The 19,083-nt window shown below is 44.0% G+C and overlaps 1 protein-coding gene across 1 annotated transcript in view; it reads left to right on the top strand.

The window, feature by feature from the left end:
• LOC137375064 (mucin-2-like) overlaps positions 1-18,493 on the top strand; it is a 44,006-nt gene extending 25,513 nt beyond the window's left edge. The window contains exons 24-27 of the mRNA XM_068041692.1: positions 644-799; positions 1,838-1,850; positions 8,472-8,602; positions 18,383-18,493. Coding sequence (XP_067897793.1) covers positions 644-799; positions 1,838-1,850; positions 8,472-8,602; positions 18,383-18,493 — 411 coding nt within the window. The remainder of the gene's footprint in view (positions 1-643; positions 800-1,837; positions 1,851-8,471; positions 8,603-18,382) is intronic.
• The last annotated feature ends 590 nt before the right edge of the window (positions 18,494-19,083 follow it).

Below are 19,083 nucleotides of genomic sequence, written 5' to 3'. Positions count from 1 at the left end.
CTCTCCCGACTCCCTCCAGGTAATCACTACTGTCACTGCCTCTTAAGACTCCCTCCAGATAATCACTACTGTCACTGCCTCTCCCGACTCCCTCCAGGTAATCACTACTGTCACTGCCTCTCCCGACTCCCTCCAGGTAATCACTACTGTCACTGCCTCTCCCGACTCCCTCCAGGTAATCACTACTGTCACTGCCTCTTAAGACTCCCTCCAGATAATCACTACTGTCACTGCCTCTCCCGACTCCCTCCAGGTAATCACTACTGTCACTGCCTCTCCCGACTCCCTCCAGGTAATCACTACTGTCACTGCCTCTGCCGACTTCCTCCAGGTAATCACTACTGTCACTGCCTCTCCCGACTTCCTCCAGGTAATCACTACTGTCACTGCCTCTCCCTCCTCCCTCCAGGTAATCACTACTGTCACTGCCTCTTAAGACTCCCTCCAGATAATCACTACTGTCACTGCCTCTCCCGACTCCCTCCAGATAATCACTACTGTCACTGCCTCTCCCGACTCCCTCCAGGTAATCACTACTGTCACTGCCTCTCCCGACTCCCTCCAGGTAATCACTACTGTCACTGCCTCTTAAGACTCCCTCCAGATAATCACTACTGTCACTGCCTCTCCCGACTCCCTCCAGGTAATCACTACTGTCACTGCCTCTCCCGACTCCCTCCAGGTAATCACTACTGTCACTGCCTCTGCCGACTTCCTCCAGGTAATCTCTACTGTCACTGCCTCTCCCGACTCCCTCCAGGTAATCACTACTGTCACTGCCTCTGCCGACTTCCTCCAGGTAATCACTACTGTCACTGCCTCTCCCGACTCCCTCCAGATAATCACTACTGTCACTGCCTCTCCAGACTCCCTCCAGGTAATCACTACTGTCACTGCCTCTCCCGACTCCCTCCAGGTAATCACTACTGTCACTGCCTCTCCCGACTCCCTCCAGATAATCACTTCTGTCACTGCCTCTGCCGACTCCCTCCAGATAATCACTACTGTCACTGCCTCTCCAGACTCCCTCCAGGTAATCACTACTGTCACTGCCTCTCCCGACTCCCTCCAGATAATCACTACTGTCACTGCCTCTCCCGACTCCCTCCAGGTAATCACTACTGTCACTGCCTCTCCAGACTCCCTCCAGGTAATCACTACTGTCACTGCCTCTCCCGACTCCCTCCAGGTAATCACTACTGTCACTGCCTCTCCCGACTCCCTCCAGGTAATCACTACTGTCACTGCCTCTCCCGACTCCCTCCAGGTAATCACTACTGTCACTGCCTCTCCCGACTCCCTCCAGGTAATCACTACTGTCACTGCCTCTCCCGACTCCCTCCAGGTAATCACTACTGTCACTGCCTCTCCCGACTCCCTCCAGGTAATCACTGCTGTCACTGCCTCTCCCGACTCCCTCCAGGTAATCACTACTGTCACTGCCTCTCCCGACTCCCTCCAGGTAATCACTACTGTCACTGCCTCTCCCGACTCCCTCCAGGTAATCACTACTGTCACTGCCTCTCCCGACTCCCTCCAGGTAATCACTACTGTTACTGCCTCTCCCGACTCCCTCCAGATAATCACTACTGTTACTGCCTCTCCCGACTCCCTCCAGATAATCACTACTGTCACTGCCTCTCCCGACTCCCTCCAGGTAATCACTACTGTTACTGCCTCTCCCGACTCCCTCCAGGTAATCACTACTGTCACTGCCTCTCCCGACTCCCTCCAGTTTAATAACATAAAAAATATTAGGTATTAATCAGATGTAACAATTGAGTCGCTGGTGAGTCTTCTCTTTTATTAATTGCTAAGGTTTATTATTATTATTTAGATTATTACTATTGGTAAGGGTTATTGGTCATGGAAAGGTTTGTTAATCGTAATAAGGTTTATTAATAGTGGTAGGGTTATTGATAGTAGTTTAACAACGGCATTGAAGGTGGCAGGACAGGTTCAGAGATTGCTTAATAAAGCATACAGTATCCTAGGCTGTTCTAATAGGGGCATAGAATACAAGAGCAAGGAGGTTATGTTAAACTTGTATAAAACACTGTTTCGGCCTCAACTGGAGTATTCTGTCCAGTTCTGGATGCTGCACTTTGCGAAAGATGTGAAGGCATTAGAGACTGTGTAGAAAAGATGCACAAGGATAGTTCCGGGGACGAGGAACATTATTTATGCAGATAGATTGGAGAAAAGGGGATGTTCTCCTTGGAGAAGAGAAGATTGAGAGGAGATTTGATGGAGGTATTCAAAATCATGAGGGGATGAGGGGTGTGGACAGAATAGATAGGGTGAAACTGTTTCCACTCATGAAAGGATCAAGATTGAGAAGGCACAGAGTTAAGGTAATTGGCAAAAGAAGCAATGGCGACATGGGGAAAAACTTTCACACACAGCGAGCGGTTAAGGTCTGGAATGCGCTGCCTGAGAGTGTGGCGGAGGCAGGTTCAATTGAGGCATTCAAAAGGGAATAAGACTGTTATCTGAAAAGGAAGGATGTGCAGTAATAATTCTGTGATTCTGTGAAAAGAATACACACTCTTCATTTCCCAACTATTGCCATTGCCTGCGTAACTCACTTCTTTACATACATAAAATAAAAACAGAAAATTCTGGAAATACTTAGTGGGTCAGGCAGCATCTGAAAAGAGAGAAACAGAGTTCATGATTCAGATCGACGACCATTCTTCAGATATATAGATTGCAAGACTAATGAAGCTGTTTGCACATTTGTTTGGAGGACTATTTTGTATTTTCTCAGTTACACAGAGAGACTAGAGAAACTGGTGTTATTCTCCTGAGGGCAGAAAGTTAAGGGGAGATTTAATGGAAGTGAGGGGTTTTGATAGAGTAATAAGGAGAAACTGTTTCCAGTGGCAGAAAGTTTGGTGACCAGAGGACAGATTTAAGGTAATTGGAAAAAGAACCAGAGGGGAGATGAGATTTTTTTTGTTAACACAGCAAGTTGTTATGATTTGGAATGCGTTGCCTGAAAGGGTGGTAGAAGCAGATTCAATAGCACTTTTGAAAAGGGAATCGGATAAATAGCTTTATGGGATATGCAGGACTATGGGGGAAAAGAGCAGGGGAGTGGGACTAATTGAATAGGTCTTTAAACGAGCCAGCACAAATCCAATGGCCCAAGTGACCTCCTTCTGTGCTGTATAATTGATTCTACGATTTTATAATTTCAACTTACTGGGATTAATTGGGAAGGAAATGTTTACAATTTTGTGCACGCTACCTTCTGAATGTATTGATATATTGCTGCGGGTATAAAAAAAGAACAACAAAGCTGATTAAAGGCCTCAAATCCATACGTGAGGAGCAGAGGTTGACAGAATTAAACTTGAAAGAGGATATGATCTGGGCTTTTCCACTGCTGAAGGGCATGGAGAATTTAAATGTAATTAGGTCATCTATCTCCAACCCTGGTGCAAAACATGAGTACTAAACTGGGAAGCCTGTGGCAAGAGTGGAGGTTGAAAGGGTTTTACTTTTTCCCCACGGAGCATTGGATACATGGAAAAGATTTCTATCAAAGCAGTTAATAACTAAGTGTCAGTTTGGCTCGATTAGAAGCACTCTTACCTCTGTGTCAGAGCATGGCAACTTCAAGGTTTCATTTGAGAACTTTGTCACATCATCCCAGTATTACTCCAGCATGTGAGAGTGGTGTCCTAACAGAAATTAGGCCATGCCTATCTGTGCCAGGGGTCAGCTGGATGTTAAAGATCCCATGACCCTATTCGAAAAGAAGCAATGGGATTCTCTGCTGTGCTGACTAACAGTCCTCCCTCAACCAACAGCAGAAACAGATTATCTGCTCACTCATTTAACATAGAACATCGAACATTACAGCGCAGTACAGGCCCTTCAGCCCTCGATGTTGCGCCGACCTGTGAAACCATCTGACCTACACTATTCCATTTTCATCCATATGTCTATCCAATGACCACTTAAATGCCCTTAAAGTTGGCGAGTCTACTACTGTTGCAGGCAAGGCGTTCCACGCCCCTACTATTCTCTGTGTAAAGAAACTACCTCTGACATCTGTCCTATATCTATCACCCCTCAACTTAAAGCTATGTCCCCTCGTGTTTGCCATCACCATCCGAGGAAAAAGGCTCTCACTATCCACCCTGTCCAACCCTCTGATTATCTTATATGTTTCTATTAAGTCACCTCTTCTCCTCCTTCTCTCTAACGAAAACAACCTCAAGTCCCTCAGCCTTTCCTCGTAAGACCTTCCCTCCATACCAGGCAACATCCCAGTAAATCTCCTCTGCACCTTTTCCAAAGTTTCCACATCCTTCCTATAATGCGGTGACCAGAACTGCACGCAATACTCCAGGTGCGGCCGCACCAGAGTTCTGTACAGCTGCAGCATGACCTCGTGGCTCCTAAACTCGATCCCCCTTCTAATAAAAGCTAACACACCATATGCCTTCTTAGCAGCTCTATTAACCTGGGTGGCAACTTTCAGGGATTTATGTACATGGACACCAAGATCTCTCTGCTCATCTACACTACCAAGAATCTTCCCATTAGCCCAGTATTCTGCAATCCTGTTACTCCTTCCGAAGTGAATCACCTCACACTTTTCCGCATTAAACTCCATTTGCCATCTCTCAGCCCAGCTCTGCAGCCTATCTATGTCCCTCTGTACCCTACAACATCCTTCGGCACTATCCACAACTCCACCGACCTTCGTGTCATCCGCAAATTTACTAACCCACCCTTCTACACCCTCATCCAGGTCATTTATAAAAATTACAAACAGCAGTGGCCCCAAAACAGATCCTTGCGGTACACCACTAGAAACTATACTCCAGGATGAACATTTACCATCAACCACCACCCTCTGTCTTCTTTCAGCTAGCCAATTTCTGATCCAAAGCACTAATTCATCTTCAATCCCATACTTCTGTATTTTCTGCAATAGCCTACCGTGGGGAACTTTATCAAACGCCTTACTGAAATCCATATAGACCACATCCACGGCTTTACCCTCATCCACCTGTTTGGTCACCTTGTCAAAAAACTCAATAAGGTTTGTGAGGCACGACCTTCCCTTCACAAAACCGTGCTGACTATCTCTAATGAACTTATTCTTTTCAAGATGATTATAAATCCTATCTCTTATAACCTTTTCCAACATTTTACCCACAACCGAAGTAAGGCTCACAGGTCTATAATTACCAGGGCTGTCTATACTCCCCTTCTTGAACAAGGGGACAACATTTGCTATCCTCCAGTCTTCCGGCACTATTCCTGTCGACAATGACGACATAAAAATCAAGGACAAAGGCTCTGCAATCTCCTCCCCGGCTTCCCAGAGAATCCTAGGATAAATCCCATCTGGCCCAGGGGACTTGTCTATTTTCACACTTTCCAAAATTGCTAACACCTCCTCCTTGTGAACCTCAATCCCATCTAGCCTAGTAGTCTGTATCTCAGTATTCTCCTCGACAACATTTTCTTTCTCCACTGTAAATACTGACGAAAAATATTCATTTAACACTTCCCCTATCTCCTCCGATTCCACACACAACTTCCCACTACTATCCTTGATTGGCCCTAACCTATCTCTAGTCATTCTTTTATTCCTGATATACCTATAGAAAGCCTTAGGGTTTTCTTTGATCCTATCCGCCAATGACTTCTCGTGTCCTCTCCTTGCTCTTCTTATCTCTCCCTTTAGATCCTTCCTGGCTAGCTTGTAACTCTCAAGCGCCCTAACTGAGCCTTCACGTCTCATCCTAACATAAGCCTTCTTCTTCCTCTTGACAAGCTCTTCAACTTCTTTAATAAACCACGGCTCCCTCGCTCGACAACTTCCTCCCTGCCTGACAGGTACATACTTATCAAGGACACGCAGTAGCTGCTCCTTGAATAAGCTCCACATTTCGATTGTGCCCAACCCCTGCAGTTTACTTCCCCATCCTACGCATCCTAAATCTTGCCTAATCGCATCATAATTTCCTTTCCCACAGCTATAATTCTTGCCCTGCTGTATATGCCTGTCCCTGCCCATCGCTAAGGTAAACCTAACCGAATTGTGATCACTATCACCAAAGTGCTCACCAACTTCTAAATCTAACACCTGGCCGGGTTCATTACCCAGTACCAAATCCAATGTGGCATCGCCCCTGGTTGGCCTGTCGACATACTGTGTCAGAAAACCCTCCTGCACACACTGGACAAAAACACACCCATCTAAAGTACTCGAACTATAGTATTTCCAGTCAATATTTGGAAAGTTAAAGTCCCCCATAACCACTACCCTGTTACTCTCGCTCCTGTCAAGAATCATCTTTGCTATCCTTTCCTCTACATCTCTGGAACTATTTGGAGGTCTATAGAAAACTCCCAACAGGGTGACCTCTCCTCTCCTGTTTCTAACCTCGGTCCAGACTACCTCAGTAGGCGAGTCCTCAAACGTCCTTTCTGCCGCTGTAATACTTTCCTTGATTAACAATGCCACACCCCCCCCACTTTTACCCTCTTCTCTGTTCTTAGTGAAACATCTAAATCCCGGAACCCGCAACATCCATTACTGTCCCTGCTCTACCCATGTCTCTGAAATGGCCACAACATCGAGATCCCAGGTCCCAACCCATGCTGCAAGCTCACCCACCTTATTCCGGATGCTCCTGGCGTTGAAGTAGACACATTTTAAACCAAGCTCTTGCTTGCCAGTGCCCTCTTGTGTCCTTATCACCTTATCCCTGATCTCACTACTCTCAACATCCGGCACACTGGAACTACAATTTAGGTTCCCATCCCCCTGCTGAATTAGTTTACTTTGATTATTGCTTGTGGGATCTTGCTATCTGCTTGCATTTACCTCCATAGTCCCAGCATTTTACTGTGCGCAAAATGCATCGAGGTACTTCTCACAGATAAGGTGATGCACTTTATAAATGCAAATATTGTCTTCTTCTTTCTCAATTCATCCACCTCTTGAGCAACTCAAAGTTGCCAGCACTTCCTCTATTTCTTTAAGGCCGCTTGACTTGGCCAAGTCTTTGGATGAAAATACTTCTTTTGTGAGGCAATTGTGTTCAATTAGCTCTGATAACACCACAGCAGTGGTGTTTGTTTGATTTGAATCAGTCACGTTGCCTAAAGAAATACCTGCAGTGACACTTTTCAAATGGATTGAGCTTTGTCCTGTTGGGTGCAGTCTGCTGTTTCTCTGAATCTATCCCTCCAGATGCGCTTGTGGTTTTATTCTGCGGATGATTCCTCACAGGGTGTAACTCTACTTGTATAAAAGAGCCTCTTGTGTTGTGCGGCTGAAGTTCAATTAACCCCTCGCCACCCTGACCTCCCCTTTCCCCCTCCCCCAGTCTCCTTTTCTGAAGATGCTGTGTTCCGCAGCCCCTTGCTGCCTATTCAAACTGCTCATTCTTCGCATGCAAGCCTGAATGCTGAGTGTTGGTGGGCTATTCCGCTCTGGAGGGCAGTGCAAATTAATCTCATCCTGTCCTTCCCAGTATTCATGTAACTCCACTTTTAATGGCTCCTTATAGTGACACTACTATTCTCAGCCAGAATGGAGATGATTGAATAATTGCCCCTGTCAATCACAGCTAGAGATCGCAAGCTGAAAGTAATTGGGATTTGTGTTATGTAATTATCCTCCATTTGCTGCATTTTGATGGAGAAATTGCCCTGCATTTATTGGGAGATGTTACTATAGATTCTGTGGACTGCCTGCATTATTGTATTGTTTAAGTAGACTCTGTTTTTTGTTTGCTGAGGAAATAAACTTTGTTTTTATTTTATTCTTTCATGGGATGTGAGTGTCACTGGCAAGGCAAGCATTTGTTGCCCATCCCTAATTGTCCTTGAGTAGATTTTGCTGAGCCACCTTCTTGAACTGCTGCAATACATTTGTGATGTTTTGAAGCGAGTTCCAGGTTTTTGACCCAGTGACAGTGAAGAACTGGCGATACAGATCTAAGTCAGGATGACGTTTGACTTGGAGGGGAACTTTTCTGCAAGGCAGACTGTAAGTTTGCTGTGAGACCTGCTGTAAATTCCACCCCACCTCCAACTCATTGGCTTATACAGTGGTCTCAATAGACAGTCTTGCTTTTCAACCATGATCAGTAGATAATGATCAGGACCCTCAACACTGAGGTCAAGTGGAGTGCCCTATATACTTCCCTGGATGAGGTCAATGAACTTAATCATTGACTGATGCTCAAACCTTCTGTTCTATGATGTTTATTACCTCACCACACAGTGCATTGACTGACTTTATTACTGGGGGAATTAAGGAAGAAGTTAAGAGTTAGGATTGCAAACCAATCTGAGTGAGCCGTTCTGCAAGATTATAAAACAAACAAGACAAGGAAGGAGTAGATTTTCACCTTGCCACTTTGGAAACAAGGCCGACGTTGCAGTTTGAATTGAAATTGAAATTGGGCTGGTTTTTATAACGACAACAGCTTGCATTTACACATGCCTACAACATGGTAAAACATCCCAAAGCACGTCACAGGAGCGTTATCAAGTAAAATTGGACACCCAACCATGTAAGGAGACAGTAGGACAGATGATCAAATGCTTGCTCAAGGAGGTGGGTTTTCAGGAGTGTCTTAAAGAAGGAGCGAGAGGTAGAAAGGCAGAGAGGTTTAGAGAGGGAACTCCTGGGCTTAGGGCCTATGCAGCAGAAAGCGGGGCCACCAATGGTGGAGCGATTAAGATCAGGGATGCCAAAGATGCCAGAATTGGAGGAGTGCATTTTCTTGGAGGGTTGGAGGGCTGGAAGAGATTTCGGAAATAGGGAGGGGCGAGGCCATGGAGGTCACGTGATTCACGATGACGGTTTGATGCCCAGGCCTGTTGAATATTTACCCTCAAAAGCCTGTGGGGTAATTTTGACTTTGGGTACTGCATAAATCGGATGATATTGGATCAGCTGTCCATTATCTATCTAAATGAAAAGGAGTCAGGAGAGATGTAAAATGGCCAAGGAGCTCTCTTGTGGTGGTGAGAGTTGAAATGGAGCCAGCAGCTGGTGGGTGAGACAATGCCAAGCTCTTCACTTCCTGAGGTGGGAAGATCGGATTGAAAGTCCCCTCCCCTTCAGAGATGCTTTGATACACCTTGCACCATTTGCAGATATCAGTCAACAAGTTTCATACAGAACATTTTCATACGTGCTAAGAGGGAAAAAGAAAGACTTGCATTTATGTTGCACCTTTCACAACCACCAGATGTCCCAAAGCGCTTTACAGCCAATGAAGTACCTTTGCAATGTAGTCACTGTTGTTATGTAGGAAATGTAGAATTTGCACACAACAGGCTGGATCTTGTTGTCCTGCCACCGGGAGCGGCAGCGGGTGTGGAAAGCGGCGGTCGCCCCACACGGGACCCGCACTGCCGCGATTACGTGGCGGGCAGCCACTTAACATATTGACAGTGGTCATCCTCCCCAAATCACGTGGTGGTAGCGGCATTGGTGATGCTGTTCACGGTATCACCAGATGCAGGAGCAGGTGCTGGCACCATTTTTAAAAGCCTGCCGGCCCTTTAAACAGTTCAACATAATGCAAAGTTGACCCCTTCTCCCCTTCCCCATACAAATCAGCAGAGTTGACCCCTTCCCCACCTTGCTGGTGCCAGCTTCTCCTGGGCGGGAAAGTGAAGGCGCCTGAGTGCCCCACGACGTGCTCAAGATTGGGAACTGATGGTAAGATTGTGGGAAATTAAATTTAAATTTATGCTGAGAGATATTTTATATATTTAAAGTAGGGTCCCATCACAGAGTGACAGAGGTGCCGCCATGGAGTTTCACTGCTGCTAGGAAGATCGGGCCTGGCAATCCCAGCATCAGGCTCCATGGCGGCCGCTACTGCTCTGATTCTCCGGCCCCCCCATCCCACCCTAACCCACCCCCGCCACAAAACCTAACGTCGGGCTGGGAATTAAATCCAGCCCAAGAAGCTCCTACAAACGGTAATATGATAATGACCAGATATTCTGCTTATGTGGTGTTGGTCGAAGGTTAAATATTGGCCAGGACACCGGGGATAACTCCCCAGCTCTTCTTTGAAATAATGCCATGGAGTCTTTTCTGCCCACCTGAGAGGGCAGACGGAGACTTGGTTTAACGTTTCATCCAAAATATGGCACCTCCAACGGTGGGCCACTCCCTTAGTACGGCACTGGAGTGTCAGCCTCGATTTTTTGTGAACTCACTACTTTCTGACTCTGAGGTGAGATTGCTACCCACTGAGCCACAGCTGACACATAATAATAAAATATAATGAATGTTAAAAATAAATAAGAGAGTAAAAATATGCTACAATATCCACCAGACACGGAAAGAATTCGAGAATAATGTCAAAGTCTCTTTGTTTACATCCTAGCCCTGAATTTTCTTGGTCTTTCTAAGTGTCAATTTCTTGTTAGATGCCCATTCACTCCAAAGCGTGAATAACTGCGTCCAAATTAAGGTATCATCACACTACACCCTAACTTCTCCTTTCCCCGAATCTCGACATCGTGGCACTCCTTTCCTCAGTCTTTTCTCCCTTCCACAAGGTGTGGGCTTTTAAAGCCTGAGCTTTGCATCACCTTGTTGTCTCTATTACTCTCCCAGTCTCAGTGATGTCCTGCAGTATGGAACCTTGGCTCTTCACTTGATTTTCTCACTGATGGGTGGGAAAGAATAGTCCTGCAGCTTTCACTGCATTCCATGATGCTGTCACCCACTTATTGAACAAAGGGCCTACTATTGTATAAGCATGCACCAAAGCATTGCCTCTGGTCAAGAAAAGGCCCAACCCTTTTCTCAAGACAAGATTCTCTGCCAGGATATTGCAAACAGCTTCCCTCAGTGCTAAATAATTCAGATTTAAACAGCCTGCTAAGCAAAACCTTAAATTAAGTAATGACATAAAAGCATTGTTAGTTATCCTCTAGGTAGTTAAAAAAAAACAGTTCTATTGTCGTGAGCCACCAGATCTCAGAGGAAATAAACACTTTTGGAAAGGGAAACATTTACTACCTTAGGGCTCCAGAGTATAATTCCTTTTATTTATTTTACATTTGGGATATCTCGCACTCTGAAACATAGTGAGTTTTATGCTGGTCTGAATTCACCTTCTTTACGTTTCAGACCAGATTCAGAGCATGGGCAGGAATACTGAAGCAACTGTGCAAAATAACAACAACATGCATTTATATGGTGCCTTCAACATAGTAAAATGTCACAAGGCACTTCACAGGAGCATAATCAGGCATAAAAAATTGACATTAAGCTAAAGAATGAAACTTTAATATCAGTGACCAAAAGCTTGGTTCAAGATATAGGTTTTAAGGAGGGTCTTAAAGGAGGACAGAGGTAGAGAAGTGGAGAGGTTTAGGGTGGGTATTTCAGAGCTAGCTTGGAACTATATTGCCATTCCTTCACTGTTGCTGGGTCAAAATCCTGGAATTCCTTCCGTAACAATACTGGTGTACCTACACCACATGGACTGCAGCCGTTCAAGAAGGCTGCTCACCACCACCTTCTCAAGGGCAATTAGGAATGGGCAATAAATGCTGACCTAGCCAGCGATGCTCACATCCCATGAACTAATTTTTTTGAAAGATGGCGTGACGGTGTCGGACTGGTAACACACAGTGCCCTGATAGGGTGGGATGAAAGCCATTTAGAGTGGAGAAGTGACAAAGGAAAGACAAGGAAAACTACAAGATGAATCACCACTCCGTTTAACATCTCATCCAAAAGATGGCACCTCCAACCGTGCAGAATTCCCTCAATACTGCCCTGGCGAGTCAGCCTAGATTATGTACTCAGGTTTTTGGACTGGGACTTTAAACTCACAATTTTCTGATTCAGAGGCAAGAGTTCCAGCACTGAGCCACAGTTGTATCAGTGTGGAGTGAATAGCTGTGTACCAAGCATCTGGAAATGAAAACAATGGCATGGATTGGCACGGCGCGGTGGTGCACTTGTTATAATTGGGCGTTGCAGTGCTTCTCCACAATGCAAGAGGAAGGTAACAGAACATTAGGCCAACTCAAGCTACTCTAGAGCAGAGAAATTCAAAGGCAGATTCAAAAACATGAAGGGTTTTCATAGAGTAAATAAGGAGAAATTGTTCCCACTGACGGAAGGGAGGTAGATTTAAGACAATTGGCAAAAGAGTCAGAGGGGAAATGAGGAAACTGTTTTTTAATGCAGTGCGTTGTTATGATCTAGAAAGCACTGCCTGAAAGAGTGTTGGAAGTAGATTCAATAGTAACATTTAAAAGGGAATTGGATAAATACTTGAAGGGGAGAACATTTGCAGAACTATGTCAAGTAGTACTAATTGGGTAGCTCCATCAAAGAGCTTGCACAGACATGATGGGCTGAATGGCCTCCTTCTGTGCTATAAGATTCTGTGACTCTAATCCACATATTAATGTCCAGCTCATGATATATATGATTAAAAACTAGGGCCCTGAAATTTCGTATGGTCCCTCCTCATCTCCCATTGTAACTTAAGCGGGAGGCTGCTAGAAATTCCTGAGAAATAGTGTGCACTATTTTATCTGACACTTCCACGAAAGGCACGGCACGAGGCTGGGAGAACTCTGGCAGGATTTCAGGGCCTAGGAAACTAACTGCCTTCATCCCATCTCCATGGTCCATGGCACAGGTAGAGAGGAGGAACACGGGAACATGGGGAGGGGGGAGGATGGTGGGGACATATGAACATACGAATTAGGAGCAGGAGTAGGCCACTCGGTCCCTCGAGCCTGCTCTGCCATTCAACAAAATCTTAGTTGAGCTGATTATAACCTTAACTCCACATTCGTGCCCACCCTGATAACCTTTCACCCTCTTGCTTATCAAGAATCTATCTACCTCTGCCTTAAAAATATTTAAAGACTCTGCTTCTACTGCCTTTTGAGGAAATGAGTTCCAAAGACTCACGACCCTCTCAGAGAAAACATTTCTCCTCATCTTGGTCTTAAATGGGTGACCCCTTATTTTTAAACAGTGACCCCTAGTTCTAGGTTCTCCCACAAGAGAAAATATCCTTTTCACATCCACCCTGTCAAGACCCCTCAGAATCTTATATGTTTCAATAAAGTAGTCTCTTACTCTTCTCAACTCCAGCAGATACAAGCCTAGCCTGTCGAACCTTTCCTCATAAGATAACACATCCATTCCAAGTATTAGGCTAGAAAACCTTCTCTGAACTGCTTCCAATGCATTTACATCCTTCCTTAAATAAGGAGACCAATATTGGATACCTACCTAGGCTCAACTATCACCAGTAACCTGTCTCTAGATGCAGAAATCAACAAGCGCATGGGTAAGGCTTCCACTGCTATGTCCAGACTGGCCAAGAGAGTGTGGGAAAATGGCACACTGACACGGAACACAAAAGTCCGAGTGTATCAAGCCTGTGTCCTCAGTACCTTGCTCTATGGCAGCGAGGCCTGGACAACGTATGCCAGCCAAGAGCGACGTCTCAATTCATTCCATCTTAGCTGCCTCCGGAGAATACTTGGCATCAGGTGGCAGGACCGTATCTCCAACACAGAAGTCCTCGAGGCGGCCAACATCCCCAGCTTGTACACACTACTGAGTCAGCGGCGCTTGAGATGGCTTGGCCATGTGAGCCGCATGGAAGATAGCAGGATCCCCAAAGACACATTGTACAGCGAGCTCACCACTGGTATCAGACCCACCGGCCGTCCACGTCTCTGCTTTAAAGACATCTGCAAACGCGACATGAAATCCTGTGACATTGATCACAAGTCATGGGAGTCAGTTGCCAGCGTTCGCCAGAGCTGGCGGGCAGCCATAAAGACAGGGCTAAAATGTGGCGATTCGAAGAGACTTAGTAGTTGGCAGGAAAAAAGACAGAGGCGCAAGGGGAGAGCCAACTGTGCAACAGCCCCGACAAACAAATTTCTCTGCAGCACCTGTGGAAGAGCCTGTCACTCCAGAATTGGCCTTTATAGCCACTCCAGGCGCTGCTTCACAAACCACTGACCACCTCCAGGCGCGTATCCATTGTCTCTCGAGATAAGGAGGCCCAAAAGAATTGTACACAGTACTCCAGATGTGGTCTCACCAATGCCCTGTACAACTGAAGCATAACCTCGCTACTTTTGTATTCAATTCCCCTCGCAATAAATGATAACATTCTATTAGCTTTCCTAATTACTTGCTGTACCTGCATAGTAACTTTTTGCAATTCATACACCAGGACACCCAGATCCCTCTTGACATGGAAGTGTGTTTTTCTTTCTCCTCTGCTTAAAAGCTAAGGGGGGTTGTGTACCTTTAAGGCAGAGAGAAGCTTTTAGATTCTCTGGGCACAGTGTGCCAGCAGCAAGCCTGTTTCCAAGGCAACAGCAGGACAGAGGGGGCCACCTGCTGTATTGTATCAGTTGACTATGAGTAAAGACTGGCTAGAACCAATTTGATCTGGGGACCAGTGAAGCGTGCTCACTGAAGGAAGGATTTCTCTCTCTTAGCAGAAAAATCTACATTGATCTACAGGCTGTGTATTGCCTAAGGAGGGAAACAAAAAGCAAGAAAGGAAATTTTTGTGTTGTTGGAGGTAGCAAATACCTTTTTACTTCCAATTTCTAAGAAGTCTTTGCCTCAGGAGTAACTTTCTGTTGCCTTTTTGTGTTTCTTGGAGTTCTGGAATTTTCAGTAAAGTTTCTACTGAAAGACTGCCAATTTAAAATACAAACAGACCTGTTGCTATACTGCTTGTTGAAAGAATTGTGTGATGCCTGCTGCAACCAAAGTGCTTTGAATGTCTATCCATTAAAGAGTGGTCGAATTCGCCTGGAGACTTCAAGTGACATCTAACTGTTCAGCTTTGGAACACCTCACCAAACCAGGAATGTAACCCACAAAGACTTACACCCTAGTTATTTATTTATTCCTAAGAAACAGCTCTAATTTTAAAACATAATTTTTAAAACCAGTTAACAGTTGGTTTTTGAACCACACAGTTGGTGTGTGTGCATGAAGGTTAGGAGGAATAAGAAGTTATAAGGTCTTTAGACATAAGTTTATCTCAATAGTGTTTAAGATTTAGTTTATTAATAAATAGTTAATTTGTTGTTGTTTAAATCTACCTGGCTTGGTCTGTTTTATTCTGGGGGGTTAATAAAGTGCTTAATTTGGCTAAATTTCCAGTAGGTGGAAAACTTTAATGATATGCTATGGCCTGTGGAGTAATGGGACTGAATTGACAGTGCATTGCTCCCGCGTCCATCGTAACACTCTGCATCTCAGAGCTCTGCAATCTCTCACCATTTAGATAATATGCTTCTTTTTTATTCTGTAATGGAATATAGGTATAATCGGCTTGATTAAGTAGAATTTGGAAATAGTTAGTGTATTATGCATTTAGAGTTAAAGATTGAATAAATGGTTAGTTTTCAGAGCTCACTGAAGTTCCTCTTTAAGATGGCAGAGGTAAATATTTCAAGGTCCCAGTTAGAATAAAATCTCTGCTGGCAGAGGCTTGCAAGATAAACATTGAAATATCCTGTGGTAAGAGGTAGCAACAAACTTATTTGGTTTGTTCAGACAGGTCGGCTCCAGAGGTTGCTTTGGAGTGCCATGGAAAGGGCAAGTAACATTAAATGGAATGTACTCACAGGAACAAGAGAGGTAAAATAAACACAATTATAAACCAGACAAAAGCTCACAACTTCAAAGTCCAGTAAAATATTAAGTGAAAATGGTAATTAAAGATATGGATTTTAAAAGGAACACAGGAAAGCCACATTTAATGCAAAAGTCATATGACACCTTAGAAATCGTTTAAAAATACAAGGTTTGGAAGCAAACCTTTAGGGGTGTTGTATTCTCAAACAACACTTCTCATCCCATGTCTTTATTTGGGGATTTAAGGTACAAGTTTACTTTAAATTTTGATGGATATTATGGATATTCGAAGATAATTTTGCTGTAACATTAGCAAGGTTAAACTTTTGGATTCTATGTTAGGAATAAGAATATGTGTTACATCTCTCCAGTAATATTTGATATTGTGATATACTTATCCACTTAAGAAGTGTATTGCATGTTAAATTCTTTAATAAATATATAAAAGTTAATAAATCGTCTCATGTAGTATCCTGTATACAACTACAAGAACCCCCTCTCTTTGTCTCTTTAAGTGGAGAGATACTTATTGAAGAGAATTTCCCAGGCCCTTATAACATCTGGGATATTTATGACTTAGCAATAAAATAGTAGAAATAGGCTATCTGAAAGATAGTAATATTCTCTGTTGGTTTTCTTTCTTTGAGGGAAAGCTAGTGCAATTCATTGGATCCAAATAAGTGTCTGAGAATTTGTCTGGTCTGAACGTGATTAAAGGAGATTTGTGGGGATGTGCTCCTGATTTAGTTTAGTCCCTACAGGAGGTTAAGGTCATAAATCACTTCAATTCTTCCTGCCAAAATGGACAATTTCACATTTTCACACATTTTCTCCATTTGCCAGATCTTTGCCCACTCATTTAACCTATCAATATCTCTTTGTAGCCTCCTTATGTCCTCTTCACAATTTACTTTCCTACCTATCTTTGCATTATCAGCAAATTTAGCAACCATACCTTCAATCCCTTCATCTAAGTTATTTATATAAATTGTTAAAATTTGAGGCCCCAGCATTGATCCCTGTGGCACGCCACTTGTTACATCTTGCCAACCAGAAAATTACCCGTTTATGCCTATTATCTGGTTTCTGTTAGCTAGCCAATCTTCTATCCATGCCAAAATGTTACCCCCTATACCAGGAGCATTTATTTTCTGCAATAACCTTTGATGTGACACCTTATCAAATGCCTTCTGGAAATCTAAGTACAGTTCATCCACAGGTTCCCCTTTATCCACAGCCCATGTTACTTCTTCAAAGAACTCTAATAAATTGGTTAAACATGATTACTCTTTCACAAAACCTTGTTGACTCTGCCTGATTATCTTGAATTTTTCTAAATGCCCTGCTATACCGTCTTTAATAAGAGCTTCTAACATTTTCTCTAAGACAGATGTTAAGCTAACTGGCCAGTAGTTTCCTGCTTTCTGTCTCACTCCCTTTCTGAATAAAGTTCAAACTGGCCATTTTCCTAATCTAATGGAACCTTCCCCGAATCTAGGGAATTTTGGAAAATTAAATCCAATGCATCAACTATCTCACTAGCCACTTCCTTTAAAACCCTAGGATGAAGTCCATCAGGACCCGGGGACTCGTCAGCCCGCAGCTCCAACAATTTGCTCAGGAGAGGAGGACTCTTGCGTTAACTTGATGGCTTTTGTAGGAACTTAAGAACAGGAGTACCTGTTCAGCACCTCCGGCCCGAGTGTATTCTGCGATTGAATTAGATCATGGCTGATTTGTATCTTAGCTCTACTTAACCACCTTGGTTCCATAACCATTAAATCCCCCTGCCTAACAAAAATCTATCTCTGTTTTGAAATTTTCTATTGACATTTCTGGGAGAGAGTGTTCCAGATTTCCACTACCCTTTGTGTGAAGAAGTGCTCCTTGCATGGCCTTGAACTTTAATTTTAAGGTTATTTCCGCCTTGTTCTGGAGTCCCCCCCAACCAGAGGAATTAGTTTCTCACTAACCACCATAGAAATGTCTTTAATCATCTTAAATATCTCAATTTGATGATTTTTCTAGGAATATCAGCCAGAAGAATTATTTGTGAATGATCTCTGATGTTGCTACACATCGAAAACAGGGCATCAAAGAGGGTAAAATACTGAAAAATCTAAAGTAACCAGCCATCGCTTCATGGTCTCCCAACACAGAGGTACAATTTAGATCCCCATTTGAGTGATTGCACATTTATGATTTTGGTTATCGTAATGTAGAAGAATGAGCTGTGCATTAAATGTGACGACTGATTGTCAAATGAAAGGAAAAAAAGCAAGGACAACATAACAGAAGTTAAAAGATAAAAAGGCAAAGTGAAGAGAATTTTACCCCATGCAGCCCCAGTACTGTTTGCAGCTGCAGGGACAGTGAAAGCCAGGAATCAATTCATTCACTCTTTGATCTCACAAAGAGCTTTCAGAACACAGCAGAGACAAATCATCAAATTACCTCAATTGTTCCACTTTGCGTTTGGTTATATTGGAATATTTTTCACTCACTACAGAAAGGAAAGTGTTAGATCATGTAGCATGTGATTCACTTTCCGTTTCCTCTTGTGAAAATAACATTTCCCCAAGAAAGAACAAGGCTGACTTTGGCTTATAACTTGCAGTTATGTTTACTTTATTATACCCGCAAAATATCCCAAAGTACTTCACACCCAATGAGTTAATTTTTAAGTCTAGTCTTCCTGTGTCTGAAAAGGAGGGTGATGATACCTGGGAAACAAGTGCCCAAAAAGGGAGCCAAGGAAACCATAAGGAAAGTCACAGCAGAGGGTGGCAAGAAGTGGAAAACATGGAGAAAGGAGAATGAACTCCATTTAGAAAGTACGAAGCAGGTCCTCCCACCACTGAGACCATCTCTGCTCCAAGGCTGTGAGCATCATGAGCTCCTTTCTGACCAATGTTTTTAAGTGCATGGCAGGTGAGGCTTCGCACCTGGCACATTACGGCAAGCGCTCGGGAGATGCAGACCTCCATGAGTTTCCTGCAGGCCTCGTGGGAAGCTGGCTAAGCATGACATGTCAGATGGGATGAAGGCTGTGATTCCAGGTCCAAGTGGATCATACCATCATAGAACGGTTACAGCACAGAAGGAGGCCATTCAGCCCATCTTGTCTGTGCCGGCTCTCTGCAAGACCAACTCATCAAGTCCCACTCCCCTGCCTTTTCCCCGTACCTTGCAAACGTTTTCTATTCAGATCATTATCCGATATGCACAATTTTAATATAGTTCATAAATCATTTAATGCTTGCAACTTATAAAAAGAGCTGCAAGTCTTTGAGAGACATCCAATTTTTCAAAAGGCACCGCCCATTGTGTCCGTGTCGGCCAAAAAAACTCTGGCCGCCCAAACTAATCCCACCTTCCAGCGTCTGGTCCATAGCCTTGCCGGTTACTGC

Source organism: Heterodontus francisci, chromosome 11 (assembly GCF_036365525.1).
Source record: "Heterodontus francisci isolate sHetFra1 chromosome 11, sHetFra1.hap1, whole genome shotgun sequence".
NCBI lineage: Eukaryota > Metazoa > Chordata > Chondrichthyes > Heterodontiformes > Heterodontidae > Heterodontus > Heterodontus francisci.
The sequence above is the reverse complement of the archived record's forward strand: the minus strand, read 5'-3'. Positions and strand labels throughout refer to the sequence as shown.